Source organism: Pristiophorus japonicus, chromosome 7 (assembly GCF_044704955.1).
Source record: "Pristiophorus japonicus isolate sPriJap1 chromosome 7, sPriJap1.hap1, whole genome shotgun sequence".
Taxonomy (NCBI): Eukaryota; Metazoa; Chordata; class Chondrichthyes; family Pristiophoridae; genus Pristiophorus; species Pristiophorus japonicus.
Genome location: NC_091983.1, coordinates 225,016,676 through 225,032,259, shown reverse-complemented (window position 1 = coordinate 225,032,259; position 15,584 = coordinate 225,016,676). Strand labels below are relative to the sequence as shown.

Here is a 15,584-nt window from a genome sequence, read left to right as displayed (position 1 = left end):
TTGACTCTGCTTGATTAGATTATGATTTTCTAAATGTCCCTTCCTTAATAATGGACTCCGGCATTTTCCCAACGACAGATGTTAGGCTAACTGGCCGATAGTTTCCTGCTTTCTGTCTCCCTCCTTTCTTGAATAGGGGCGTTATATTTGCGGTTTTCCAATCCGTTGGGACCTTTCCAAAATCTATGGAATTTTGGAAGATTACAACCAATGCATCCACTATCTCTGCAGCCACTTCTTTTTAGGTCAAGGGGACTTGTCAGCTTTTAGTCCCATTAGTTTGCCTAGTACTTTTTCTCTAGTGATAATGATTGTTTTAATTTCCTCCCTCTCTTGCCCCATGATTTTCTACTATTGTTGGGATGCTTTTAGTGTCTTCTACCATGAACACAGATACAGAATATTTGTTCAAAGTCTCTGCCATTTCTTTGTTTCCCATTATTAATTCCCCAGTCTCATCCTCTCAGGGACCAACATTTATTTTAGCTACTCTCTTCCTTTTTATATACTTGAAGAAGCTCTTACTGTCTGTTTTTATATTTCTTGCTAGTTTACACTCAATCTATTTTCTCCCTCTTTTTATTATGTTTTTAGTCATCCTTTGCGGGTTTCTAAAATGTTCCCAATCTTCCGACCTACCACTAATCTTCGCAACATTGTATGCCTTTGTTTCAATTTGATACCATCCTTAACTTCCTTAGTTTGCCACGGATGGTACATCCTTCTCGTAGTCTTTCTCAATGGAATATATCTTTGTTGAGAATTATGAAATATCTCCTTAAATGCTTATCTACTGCCTTACCTTTTTAATCTATTTTCCCAGTCCACTTTAGCCAACTCTGTCTTCATTCCTTTGTAACTGTCTTTATTTAGGTTTAAGACACTAGATTCAGACCCAAGTTTCTGACCCTCAAATTGAACATGAAATTCTATCATGTTATGATCAACCTTCCCTAGAGGATTCTTTACTATGAGATCATTAATTAGTCGTGCCTCACTATACATTACCATATCTAAAATAGCCTGTTCTCTGGTTGGTTCCATAATGTATTATTCTAAGAAATCGTCCCAAATACAACTCTATGAACTCGTCTTCAAGGTTACCTTTGCCAATTTTGATTTGTCCAATCTATATGAAGATTAAGGTCACCCACGATTATTGCAGTACCTTTCTTACAAGCCTCCATTATTTGATTTATACTCTGTCCTACAGTGTAGGTACCGTTAGAGGGCCTATAGATTACACCAGCACTGAAGCACTGACCACACTCGATCAGCTCCGCTGGGCAGGCCACATAGTTTGCATGCCAGACCTGAGACTCCCAAAGCAAGTGCTCTGCTCCTTCACGGCAAACGAGCCAAAGGCGGGCAGCGGAAACACTACAAGGACACCCTCAAAGCCTCCCTGATAAAGTGCAACATCCCCACTAATACCTGGGAGTCCCTGGCCCAAGACCACCCTAAGTGGAGGAAGTGCATCCGAGAGGGCACTGAGCACCTCAAGTCTCAACGCCGAGAGCATGCAGAAATCAAGCGCAGACAGCGGAAAGAGCGTGCGGCAAACCAGTCCCACCCACCCCTTCCCTCATCGACTATCTGTGCTACCTGTGACAGGGACTGTGGCTCTCATATTGGACTGTTCAGCTACCAAAGAACTCACTTCAGGACAGGAGTGGAAGCGAGTTTCCTCGATTCCGAGGGACTGCCTATGATGATGATAGATTACTCACATCAGTGACTTCTTTCCCTTGCTATTTCTTATCTCCACCTAAACTCGCACCATTTCTTTTAAAATGAGCACAAAAACAAATTGACTGTATTAGTCATTCAGCTGTAGGCAATCCTAAAGTGCAAGGACTGCATACGTGGACAATGTGCGTGTGTGTGTGTGCACTGTTCAATCATAGACCCAGAGGCCATACGGGCATCAGTCACTGCTTTTTGGTAATAATCCCCAATAATTTTGTCTGAGTAGCGCAATGTGGTAGGTCCTCAGCTGTCACCACAATAAAGCTGTCTTTTCCAGAGAACATGGGTGGCGGGGAAGCAGAACAGGAAAACTCTCCTGGTGTCCTGGCCAGCATTCCAACTCAACCAACACTACCAAAGCATATTAACTTGCCATTTATTTTATTGCCGTTTGAGGGACCTCGTTTTCCAATTTTGGCTGCCATGTTTCCTACATGGGTGGGAGGGTATGGGTTGATGACTTTGAGAACCCCGCCTGGTCCCTCACCCCTATCACCATGTCAGCATCCCCTTGAACATCTTCAGGACATCCCAAAACACTTCACAGTCTATGAATTACTTTCTGAAGTGTAGTCACTCTTGTTATGTAGGCAAAAATCCCAGCGGTACAACTCCTTCCTGTCCCAGTACTGGTGCCAGTGTCCCATATTCATGCACCAACTGCGTTTAGAGAAGCGCTCTCGTATTGCAGTAAGTTCAAGTGATTCAAACCTTCTCCGATTGCCAGCCAGAGGACTACACTGAAATCTGCAGTCAGAATAGATGGCCATCAGTCTGGCAGTGCAGGTAAAAGCCATCTCCTTATTGCCAGAGATAGCAGGGTCACCTCATGTACCTGACCAAATGGTCTTTTCTTGCTCTATTACAACCTCGCCTCATGTACTTGACCAAATGAACTTTTCTTCCTCTATACGTTCTCACTGCCTTAATGAGATTTGTTTTGTTTTCTTTTAACCAGCCTTTCTAAAATGGCTGACCTATCTGAACAACCCTCCACCCACCCCCCCCGCCCCCCAAACACACTTTTCAGGATCCATATTAATAGGTTCACCAAACAAATTGATCCAGTGACCTTTAACACGCAGTAAAAGCCAGCTGCAACTTCCCTATTTGTTACCTCACTAATAATCTCTATTCAAGGCTCGCAGAGCCTGCCCAATAAAGTTGCGTCGGTGCTTTTATTTCAAATCTAAATGTCAGGTTGCTCCAAGAGAGTTTTTTGTAGCACAATTTCTGTGTAAAAGGCTTATTATCAACATGTCCATCTGCTAATGGCAATAATCCATTATGTTTGAGACTGGAATAGAGACCTTGAGCTGATTAAATAAATCCCTTGACGGTGCCTCATTTTTCAATCAATGCTCTGCTTTACAGCAGCACAGTAAACAGCATGTGCACTATTTACTCAGGCGCACCTCATAGCTCCTGCAGAAAAATAAAACTGTGTCAGAGACTCTTGTTTTATGAGAATTATTATATATTTTATTTTCACCCACACAATTTGACAAGCATATCAATTTTAGAGTAAGGACGTGTTTCAGAACGTCTCCTTTCCCAAAGTTTTTCAGTCCAATTAAGAGTTTGCATTGCCAGGGTTTTATTATATAAATCGGCAGGTGCAACTTCGATTGTTTCATGATTGTTTAAAATCTTTTAACCGAAACATTTGAGCATTAATTTTAATCTCAGGAAGGTACCAGGGCTGCAAGCGGAGCTAATAGGCTAGTTCAAAACAGCAACAAAGCAAGGCGGGGGAAATTATCCCCGGTGGTCGGTTTGGCCAAGCGTTTTTTTAAGCGGCAGTGTCAGGCCGGTTTTTCATCTGCGCCCCTAGGTAGGCACACAAAGAGGGCCAAATCTCCACGCCAGTGCTACCACTGGGGAGCCATGCCCGCCACCAAGCATGTCGGGGTATCATAAGCATCAGCCTGTGATCTGGACAAAAAACACACCTGCATTATTTGAAAAGAAGCCGGGTCAACATTCTTCCCTCAACACACCGGCAAAGAAGCAGATTGGCCAGTCACCTGCCTCATTGCAGTTTTGGGGATCATGCTATGTCAATAATGGCTGCTACCTCAGCCCACACAGAATCTTACAGCACATTCGGCCCATTGAGTCTATGCCAGCTCTTTGAAAGAGCTGTCCAATTAGTCCCCACTGCTGCTCTTAACACATAGATTTTCCCTTTTCAAATATTTATCCAAGCCCTTTTGAAAAGTTACTATTGAGTCTGCTTCTACCACCCTTTCAGGCAGTGCATTCCAGATCTCACAACCCGCTGGCTTTCCTCATGTCGCGCCTGGTTCTTTTGCCGATTATCTTCAATCTGTATCCTCTGATTAACGACCTTCTGCCATTGGAAACAGTTTCTCCTCATTTACTCTATCAAATCTCGCCATGACCTTCTCTACTATAAAGAGAACCACCCCAGTTTTTCTAGTCTCTCCACATAACTGAAGTCTTTCATTCCTGGTACCATTCTAGAAAATCGCTGCACCCTCTCTAAGGCCTTGACTTCCTTCGTAAAGTGTGGTGCCTAGAATTGGTCACAATAGTCCAACTGAGGCCTAACCAGTGTTTTATAAAGGTGTAGCATTACTTCCTTGCTTTTGTACTCTCCGCCTCCGTTTACAAAGCCAAGGATGCCTTTTTAACAGCCTCTCAACTTGTCCTGTCACCTTCAAAGACTTGGGTATGTACATCCCAGGTCTCTCTGTTACTGCACACCCTTTAAAATTGTACCATTTAAAAGAAAAGACGACTTGCATTTATATAGTCTTTTTCACGACCATCGGACATCCCTTTACAGGCAATGAAGCACTTTTTGAAGTGTAATCACTGTTGTAATGTAGGAAAGGCGGCAGCCAATGTGCACACTGCAAGCTCCCACAAACAGCAATGTGATAATGACCAGGTAATCTTTTTTTTTAAGTGATGTTAGTTGAGGGATAGATATTGGCCAGGACATTGGGGATAACTCCCCTGCTCTTCTTCGAAGTAGTGCCATGGGATCTTTTACGTCCCTCTGAGAGGGCAGATGGGGCCTCAGTTTAACATCTTGTCCGAAGAGGGCACCTCCCACATCATCATCATCATAGGCAGTCCCTCGGAATCGAGAAAGACTTGCTTCCACTCTTAAAATGAGTCCTTAGGTGACTGAACAGTCCAATATAAGAGCCACAGTCCCTGTCACCGGTGGGACAGATTGCCGTTGAGGGAAGGGGTGGGTGGGACAGATTTGCCACTCGCTCTTTCCGCTGCCTGAACTTGATTTCTGCATGCTCTCGCGATGAGACTCGAGGTGCTCAGCGCCCTCCCGGATGCACTTCCTCCACTTTGGCCGGTCTTTGGCCAGGGACTCCCAGGTGTCGGTTTTGAGGGTGTCCTTGTAATGTTTCCTCTTCCCACCTTTGGCTCGTTTGCCGTGAAGGAGTTCCGAGTAGAGCGCTTGCTTTGGGAGTCTCGTGCCTGGCATGTGGACAATGTGGCGTGTCCAGCGGAGCTGATCAAGTGTGGTCAGTGTTTCAAGTGCTGGGGATGTTGGCCTAGTCGAGGACGCTAATGTTGGTACATCTGTTCTCCCAGAGGATTTGTAGGATCTTGCGGAGACATCGTTGGTGGTATTTCTCCAGTGACTTGAGTTGTCTACTGTACATGGTTCATATCTCTAAGCCATACAGGAGGGCGGGTATTACTACAGCACTGTAGACCATGAGCTTGGTGGCAGATTTGAGGGCCTGGTCTTCGAACAATGTAGCACTCTCTCCGTACTGCATTGGAGTGTTAGCCTAGATTTTTGAGCTCAAGTCTCTTGAACCCACAACCTTCATGACTCAGAAGTGAGGGTACTACCAATTGTGCCACAGCTGACACTGTTTATATAGCCTCTCCTCATTCTTTCTACCAAACTGAATCTCACACTTCTCTGCATTCAATTTCAGCTGCCATGTGTCTGCCCATTTCACTGTTCTGTTTTCATGAAGTCTATTACTATCCTCCTCACTGTTTACTACATTTCCGAGTTTCGTTTCATCTGCAAACTTTTAAATTATGCCCTGTATACCCAAGTTCAGGTCATTAATATATATCAAAAAGATGCACTACAGCGCAATTAATTGCAGGTAACTGCTTTTTAATGTGATACGGTTTACTTAATTTTGTATATTAAAATAAAGTTTTGGCAGCCAAAGGTTGAGATATCCCTGGGAGAGGGGTCTTACTTGAAACATTAATCCAGCTTTCTCTTTCCTAACCCGATTACCAGATGGCCATTTAAAAAAACTAGTTTGAAGTTTGCTGTAAATCACAAAATATATCAAATAATATGCCCACCACATACCCATAGTATCTGAACATCTCTTCCACCATCCTTCCTGAAAATCCTTGTGATGCACCCTTGCAACGGCCTCTTACTTCCCTCCACTCCCATTACGTTTAGCCACCACACCCCTCCAATTTTAAGCTTTTTCCTGAAACTCTCTCTTCCACTCTTTCGAACCCTCCTCCAAACATTCGGGCACCCTCCTAACTCCAGTTTGGTGTCTACGCTCTCCCGTAAAGCACCTTGAGGCATTTCATTCTGCAGGGAGCATTATATGCGGACAAGCTGTTGGCTACAGCCTAGTAGTATTTTCAGTATTATCTGAAAAAGGTTTTTTGATACAGTCCCTCTAACCCAGAGGTCTTTGGATCCCAGGGGTTGCACACCACCATCAAATTTCTGTATTTTTGACTTTAGAATTTTACGCCTGTTGCTGTATACTAAGTATGGTGCCGTTTCCCTTTGAGTAGCTGACACTTCTGAATTTGCAGGGGTTTAAAAGCCTGAGCTGTGACTGGACGAGAGACTGACAAACGTGTGTTTTTGGGTTTGCAGTGTTCTGGAGTCTGCAGTACGAGAGGGGTAGCAAGCTGGTCATTCTACGAAATCTTGTGTGGCTCGGCTTCACCTTCTTCCACGTGCCGGAGACTGCTCAGTACGGCTCCCTCTACATGGGCTTGGGCGAGAAGAACATGGACTATCCATTCATGATGTGACACCCCTATCAATTCCAAAACCCAACGAAAATCAATGAGACGGTGCCCAGTTTCGCTCGCTTTAATTAACATTAAATCAAATTACATTTTCTGTATCTATTACGTACACACTATATTGGCAATGAATGAAATCTCTCGACATTTTAATAAATGTTATTTGAACACCCCTCCACCGTGCTTCAAATGATTTGTTTATTTATAAAAAGTGTAGAAGTAGTGTGGTACTTCAGTCAGTCAGCCCACGTCAGTGTTTCATATAACAGGGTTTTTTCCCGTAGACAATGTTATTCTTCAGTATTGGGTCTCCCACTGGCATGCGAATCTTACACCACTTGAGGCCTTTCTTCCAGATGGGCTTCACCGAATTGATCGACCATCGAGTAAGGTATCTGTGTAAAAAAAAACAGATGGATTTAATCATTTATACTTGCAGAGGTCGCATGGTATTTTTCACGGTGAGGATACGATGAAGTGTGACGCCTTTAGTGTGACAGCTAAAGTGCGACACTTACAAGTGTACACTACACACATACTTTAAGATAGATAGATATGTTATGGTTATGTCAGCAACCTAGAGATACCCTGACAGTTCAGCGGGTTTAAGCAGTGAGTAGCTGCTGAACCTTACCGAGACCAGGTTTGATTCCTGGTCTATGCTGAGTTAGCTCCCCTCAGCCTGGGCAGCACTTGCTACACTACAATAACTTAATGGCACTCGTGGTCAAAGCTCAGGCGAATTATTACTGCTCGATTGTAGTGCCTGGGGAGGTTGGGTGGAACTGCCGCCTATGGAACTGTACACCAGTAAGGAACAATCTCCAAGAAAGAAAAGCTGGTGAAGAGTTAAAGAGAAAGCCAGCCAGCTATACGACCATTGGGGGTGGAGGAAAGGCAGTCAAGTCCAACCCAGTCCTCATGCGACGCCCACACATGCACTTTCCAGCAGGAGTCAGCAGAGAGTGAGCAGGAACAGAACCCTGACAAGCGTCCTCCTCCCTAATCAAAGAAAACAAGGGAAAATTGACTGGCTCGACTGCTGCTCCGGATGAGAACGACCAGGAACTGAACCCTGAACACTCCTGGCCAGATGACCAGTTGAGGCAGCAGGGGAGAGCTGTCCCATGAGTTTTATTGAGTACTCGGCGATATATGTCTGAATGGCTGATAAATCAACGAGTCGTGCAGTGGCATGATACACTGCAGTCATTAATGACTGTTTTTGAAAATACCTTCCGCCTCACAGTTAAATCAGTCATTAATAACTGCTGTGAAAATAACTTCCTTTCCTTTTAAAAAGTGGATAACCTTTAGGAGTTCATTACTACAGCTTATAAAAGATAAAAAATGTTAAGAATAACATGGGAGCAGCTGGCTAATTCTCCCAGTCTGCAATAAAGTACTTTTAATACACTTATCCAATGCTTGACTCAACTAGTCTAATCCCACAAAGGGAGAGGAAAAATATATCACTTGTGTCAGTCGTAACTGCTGCAATTTCTTTAAAACCTAAAAAAAATGATATCCATGCCTACTATTTTAATAATGCTTCTTCAAGTTAAGACAGGTTCTCTTGCAATCAGCTACTGTCTGACTGAGTAAGTCAGACTGAAAGCTATCTAACCTTAGCTGGTAGCACTCTTGCCTGAGTCAGGAGGCTGTGTGTTCAAGCCTTAGCCCATGCTAGCAATCCAGTGGAAGACTCGGCTAGTGTTGCAGTTTTGGAGATGTCATTCTTAAGATCACAAGGTTAAAGTGATGTTACAGATCGCTTGGCACTATTGGAAGAGCATAGAGTTCTCCCTTTGTTATTGAATTCCCTCCCTAATCCTCTCTCCTCCTTTAAGACATTCCTTAAAACCTACCTCTCACCTGACCTAGTATCTCCTTACTGGTGTCAAATTTTGTTTGATAATCGCTCATGTGAAGCACCTTGAGATATTTTACTACATTAAAGGTGCTATATAAATGCAAGTTGTTGGTATTCTATTCAGCATTCCTCCCTCAAGCAACACCCATCAGAAATAGATTCATATGATCATTGATCCAATTGCTGTTTGTGGAATCTTGCCGTGCAAAATACTGCCACATGTACCCATGTAACAAGTCATCATGCTTAAAGTATCATTGTATGCAAGTGGTTTGAGACATCGAAAGATGCGATAATTGCTATGTGAAGGCAAACCTCTCTCTTTAAAGACACGTACAGTTAAGTCATGTGCCTGGACATGATTTCATTGAACATGCAGCAGTGGTCAGATCTGTAACATCAACACCTTCAGGTGTTTTTGTTCTGCTTTGATCACGCTCGGATTCTGTGAGCTGGATCTTGGCATCTCACCCAAATAAGTCCACTTTCCTTATCCTGGGGGCAGACTCCTAGACTTGGTGTTTTGTGGTGTGGGAGTTTGCTGTCAGGATAAAAGAACTGGGTTTAACCGTGTGGAGGCCCAGAACCAGCTCACGGAGCCGAGAGCCAAGGAGTCAGCAGCATTGCGAATCAGGATGTCATTTAATTCTCGAAACGTTCACCTTTTGTAATACAAAAAACATCAATCATTGCACATTTAATAAATCGGGTGATGGAAGAACGTCCGAACATGGGGATGAGAAAAGCAGCGTTCAGACTAGGCTTATATGGCACCACTGCAACTATCGGTGGTTCACTCGAGTGTTGTATGATTCAAATTGCTCTCTCCAAACATGACCCAAATCTGGAAGCGAGAAAGCTGTAATTGTATCAGCTGGGTATTTTTCCGCTGTTTATGCGAATATTCCACACACCATCAAGCTATATTAAAATTCGAGTGAGAACTCTGAGGAAACGACGTTCAGCTCAAGCAGCTTCCCCCGCATTGTAGGCCCTTTTTTAGGGACCTGCAGAGACTCACCCAAAACCTGTACAAATTCCTCCTGTCCCTGCTGAGTCAATATTAGAACTATAGAATGATATCACAGAGGGATGCCATTCGGCCCAATGTGCCTGCCAGCTTTTTGAAAGCTATCCAATTAGTTTCATTCCCCTGCTCTTTCTCCATAATCCTGCAAATTTCTCCTTTTCACATATTTATCTAATTCCCTTTTGAAAGTTATTACTGAATTTGCTTTCACCACCCTTTCAGGTAGTGCATGCCAGATCATAGAATCACCGAATGGTTACAGCATGGAAGGAGGCCATTCGGCCCATCGAGCCAGTGCTGGCTCTCTGCAAGAGCACTTCAGCTAGTCCCATTCCCCTGCCCTTTCCCCGGAGCCCTGTAATTTTTTTCGTTTCAGGTACTTATCCAATTCCCTTTTGAAAGCCACGATTGATTCTGCCTCCACCACCCTTTCAGACAGTGTATTCCAGATCCTAGCCACTCGCTGCGTGAAAAAGGTTATTCCCTCATGTTACCTTTGGTTCTTCTGCCAATCACCTTAAATCTGTGTCCTTTGGTTCTCCACCCTTCTGCCAATAGGAACAGTTTCTCTCCATCTACCCTGCCCAGACCCCTCATGATTTTGAACACCGCTATCAAATCTCTTCCCTGCTCTAAGGAAAACAACCCCAGCTTCTCCAGTCTATCAATGTAACTAAAGTCCCTCATTCCAAATTTTGAAATTGTGCCCTGTACACCCAGGTCCAAATCACTGATATACATCGAGAAAAGCAGTGGTCCTATTACCGACTCATGGGAAACACCACTGCAGTCCGAAAAACAATAGTTCACCATTACTCTCTGTTTCCTGTCACTTAGCCAGTTTCGTATCCATGCTGCCACTGTCCCTTTTATTCCATGGGCAAGCCTATTATGTGGCACTTTATCAAATGCCTTTTGGAAGTCCATATACATCACATCAACTGCATTGCCCTCATCCAACCCTCTCTGAAACCTCATCAAAAAATTCAATTAAGTTAGTCAAACACGATTTGCCTTTAACAAATCCATGTTTGCTTTCCTTAATTAATCCACACTTGTTCAAGTGACTGTTAATTTTGTCAAAGATGATCATTTCTAAAAGTTTCCCACCACCGAGGTTAAACTGACTGGCCTGTAGTTGCTGGGTTTACACCCTGTTTTGAACAAGGGTGTAACATTTGCAATTCTCCAGTCCTCCGGCACCGTATCTATGGAGGATTGGAAGATTATGGCCAGAACTTCCGCAATTTCCACCTTTACTTCCCTCAGCATCCTAGGATGCATCCCATCCGGTCCTGGTGACTTATCTACTTTTAATACAGCCAGCCTTTCTGGTATCTCCTCTTTATCAATTTTTATCCCATCCAGTATCTCAACTACCTTCTCTTTCACAATGACTTTGGCAGCATTTTCTTCCTTGATAAAGTCAGATGGAAAGTACTCATTTAGTACCTCAGCCATGCCTTCTATGCATAGGTCTCCTTTTTGGTCCCTAATTAGCCCACCCCTCCTCTTACTACCCGTTTACTAGTTATATGCCTATAGAATACTTTTGGATTCCCTTTTATGTTCACTTCCAGTCTATTCGCATACTCTCTCTTTGTTCCTCATTTCTTTTTTCACTTCCCCTCTGAACTTTCTATATTCAGCCTGGTTCTCGCTTGTATTAGCAACCTGACATCTGTCGTACGCACTCTTTTTCTGCTTCATCTTGCTCTCTTATCTCTTTCGCCATCGAGGGAGCTCTGGCTTTACCCCTCATGCGAATGTACCTCGACCGTACCCAAACAATTTCCTCTTTAAAGGCAGCCCATTGTTCGATTGCTGTTTTGCCTGCCAATCTTTGATTCCAATTTACCCGGGCCAGATTCAATCTCAACCCACTGGCCCTCCTCCAATTAAGTATTTTTACTTTAGATTGTTCCTTTTTCTTAGCTAATCTATGATCATCGTTCCCTAAATGTTCACCTACTGACATTTACTCCACTTGATCCACCTCATTCCCTAGAACTGGATCCAGCAATGTCTCCTTCTTCATTGAGCCAGAAACATACTGATAAGAAAGTGCTCCTGAATACATTTCAGAAATTCTTTGCCCTCTCTGCCCTTTACACTATTACTATCCCAGTCTATTATTAGGATAATTGAAGTCCCCCATTGTCACTACTCTATAGTTCTTGCACCACTTTGTAATTTCCCGACAAATTTGCTGCTCTGTATTCTTCCCACTAGTAGGTGACCTATCGAGTACAACGAGGAGCATAATGGCACGTGTATTGTTACTTAACTCTAACCAAATAGATTCTGTCCTTGACCCATCCAGGACATCCTCTCTCTCCAGCACTGTAATAATCTCCTTAATCAATACTGCCACCCCACCTTCTTTCTTTCCTTCCCTATCTTTCCTGAATAGCTTATATCCAGGAATGTTTTGAAACCAATCTTGGCCTTATTTGAGCCAGGTCTCCATTATCGCCACGTCATCATATTCCCATGTGGCTATTTGCACCTGCACTTCACCAACCTTATTTACTTAAGGTTGGTGAGCTACAGGCGCAAATAGCCACAATTCACTGAATAAACATACCAACATGCTGTGTAAAAAAATTCTCATTTCCTCCCTGGATTTACAATCACCTTAAATCTGTGTCCTCTGGTTATCGGCCCTTATGCCAATGGGAACAGTTTCTGCTTCTGTATTCTATCAAAACCCCTCATACTTTTGAACACCTCGATCAAATCGCCACTTAACCTTGTACAATAGCAAAATACTGCAGATGCTGGAACCCAAAACAAAAACAGAAAATGCATCCTGCCTGGCCTGCTGAGTGTTTCCAACATTTTCTGTTTTGTTCCCCTTCACCTTCTCTGCTCTGAGGAGAACAACCCCAGCTTCTCCAGTCTCTCCACATAACTGAAGTCCCACTTCCCTGGTACCATTCTGGTCAATCGCTTCTGCACCCTCTCTAAGGTTTCGACTTCCTTCCTGAAGTGTTGGGCCCAGAATTCAACACGATACTCCAGCTGAGGCCTAACCAACAACAACTTGTATTTATATAGCGCCTTTAACATAGTGAAACGTCACAGGAGTACTACGAGATAAAAATTTGACACCGAGCCGCATAAGTAGAAATTAGTGGAGGTGGTCAAAGAGGTATGTTTTAAGAAGCGTCTTGAAGGAGGAAAGAGAGGTAGAGAGGTGGAAAGGTTTAGGGAGGGAGTTCCAGAGCTTTGGGCCTAGGCAACAGAAGGCACGGCCACCAATGGTTGAGCGATTATAATCAGGGACGCTTAAAGAGGACAGAATTAGAGGAGTGCAGACATCTCAGGGGGTTGTGGGGCTGGAGGAGATTAGAGCTAGGGAGGGGCAAGGTCATGGAGGGATTTGAAAATAAGGATGAGAATTTTGAAATAACCAGTGATTTATAAAGGTTTAGCATACCCTCCTTGCTTTTGTACTCTATACCTCTGTTAATAAAGCCAAAGATCACATTTGTTTTGGCACATGAACTTGTCCTGCCAACTTCAAAGACTTGTGTATGTGACCCCCCAGATCTCTCTGTTCCTGCACCCCCTTTAAATTATACCATTTAATTAATATTGTCTCTCATTATTAATGTTGTACTCATGATCTGCCTACAAGATGCCGCCAGCACATCTGGTAAATTAAAATATTAACCAAGGGAAGTTAATGAAGTTTATTGATGTGGTTTGTACTTTGATTCTTGGACTCTTGAAAATTGGTCATGGAAGTGCACCAGTATCCACAAACGACCATTTATATCACTTCAGTGGGGGCGCGGGGGGGAGATTCGGTTGGACAGTGCAATATCACCACTGCATTTCAATTCTCGGACCTGGGTTAAAAGACAATGGGATGAAAGACACCTCTCGCTACAGAGAGTCCTGCAAGAAATAGTAAGGGCAGCCAGTTTGGGAGTGAGACTGGGCTCTCAGCACACATAGAGATAGCTGATCTGAGAAATGGTGCAATAGGTGTGAATCTTTTGAAGCTCAGGTTAAGCATATTGCTGGGACAGAGCAGGCTTCTCTCCCGCAGCTGGCCGCGTTACTGAAAGTGTTTAATGCCGACACTGGGGACTTGAAATGCGAAAGTGTTCCATTTATCAGTGACAACATCCCTCATCGATCAGCAGATCTCGAGGGCAACACTCAAACCCACTGTGCAAGTTATGAGCTTTCTCTTTTTTATTTGCCTTTTCTCTCCTGCCCCAAGCAAGGTAACTGCGTCTGATCTGAAAGTAGCCCATGGAGCTGCAACCACTGAGGAAACAGTACGTTACATGGCTGACAGGAGGGGCTGAATTTGCCTTTTTTTCTTCCCTATACGGCCGACTTCTTATGGTGCTCCAGAGAGAATCTACAGACAAATTCCCCTGGGCCAGTAAAACGGCCCTTTTCCCTTTAACAAGGGCCGCAAGCTCCTGAGAGCAATTGGAGATTGCACTGAAGTTAGACTCTGAAGGCACGGTGACTTCATAGAACAATAAACAACTTTGCATTTCCCTTTTCTCGCAACATTTGAAAAACTCGAAAGCCATTTTCCCGAAATGAGTTAATAGTATGTTTAGTCACAGTGATAAATGGACTGGAAAGCACTTTTTCAAATCATTTGCTTCAGGAAGCAGCAATCCTTCCACTTCGCTGAACTTAGTTGTGTTTAATCAGATCTGGCTAGGCTGGATACTTAAACCGTCTCCAATCCCATCCCAACCCTCCCATAGCTTATGAAACAGAAAATGAGAGATTTTCTTTTAAAAAAAAAATTCATTCACGGGATGTGGGCATTGCTGGCAAGGCCAGCATTTATTGCCCATCCCCAATTTCCCTTGAGAAGGTGGTAGTGAGCCGCCTTCTTCAACCGCTGCAGTCCATGTGGCGAAGGTACTCCCACAGTGCTGTTAGGGAGGGAGTTCCAGGATTTTGAGCCAGCGACGATGAAGGGATAGCAAAATATTTCCAAGTTGGGATGGTGTGTGACTTGGAGCTGATGTTGTTACCCCTTTGCTCTTGTCCTTCTCGGAGGCGGAGATCGCAGGTTTGGGAGGTGCTGTTGAAGAAGTCTTGTCCTCCTCCTGTCCCCAAGGCACTGATTTCTGCAGGGGTATGGTTCCACAGTCTCCATCCACTCTCAGGCCCTTATCCAAGTGCCCATTTATAATGCACCAGCCTGCACAGTGAGAGTCGGTAGAGTATGTGTCTGTCAAGGGTGTCGCAGCAGTGGAGTCTGATCCTGTCCGTCACTGGCCTGGACATCCACATGTGCATATTCCAGGGAACGTCATCGGTAATCAGAAACAGGAACCCTGTCTCATGTCTGTCCCTTCTAGCCTAGGTGCGCGGAGATCAATTGTGGTGGCTCTACTGCCGCCCCATGGGAGATCAGTTAACTCAGCACAGACCAGGGGTCGAACGCGCAGGGTTCCTGTGGCTCAGTTCCACATTGGCTGGTAATTTTACTGACTGGGGCTACCGTGGGAAGTGGAAATCAAAGACTTCTGCATCAAGAGTTTATAATCAATAGAGGTATTGGTCATGGGCTTTTATTACCCGAACAGGCAGACAAAGCCTCAGTTTAGTGTCTCAGCTAACAGAGAGTCACTGGACAATTCAACACTGCCTCGGTATTGCACCGTGTGTGACAGCCTAGATTATGGACAAGTCCTGCAGTGGGATTTGGACCCACACCCTTCGGACTCAACAGCAACAATGTGCAGTTATATAGTGTAGCAAAAACATCCCAAGGTGCTTTAGAGGAGCCATTACATGTAAGGAGATACTACAGGAGAAATCAAAAGCTTGGTCAAATAGGTATATTTTCAGAAGTGGCTTAAAGAAGGAGAGAGTGTGAGAAGCGGAGAGGTTTAGGGAGGGAAT

General features: G+C 44.0%; 2 protein-coding genes across 4 annotated transcripts in view; one reads left to right on the top strand and one right to left on the bottom strand.

Moving 5' to 3' along the window:
* rsph9 (radial spoke head component 9) overlaps window positions 1–6,961 on the top strand; it is a 78,109-nt gene extending 71,148 nt beyond the window's left edge. The window contains exon 5 of the mRNA XM_070885859.1: window positions 6,629–6,961. Within this exon, the coding sequence (XP_070741960.1) occupies window positions 6,629–6,789 (161 nt within the window). The 3' untranslated portion in view covers window positions 6,790–6,961. The remainder of the gene's footprint in view (window positions 1–6,628) is intronic.
* The window catches only part of mrps18a (mitochondrial ribosomal protein S18A), a 124,349-nt gene continuing 115,600 nt past the window's right edge, over window positions 6,836–15,584 (bottom strand). For 2 of the 3 annotated variants that reach the window (XM_070885860.1, XM_070885861.1), the window contains exon 6: window positions 6,836–7,178. In XM_070885860.1, the coding sequence (XP_070741961.1) occupies window positions 7,034–7,178 (145 nt within the window). In that variant the 3' untranslated portion in view covers window positions 6,836–7,033. The remainder of the gene's footprint in view (window positions 7,179–15,584) is intronic. The other variant, XM_070885862.1, reaches the window with a different exon arrangement.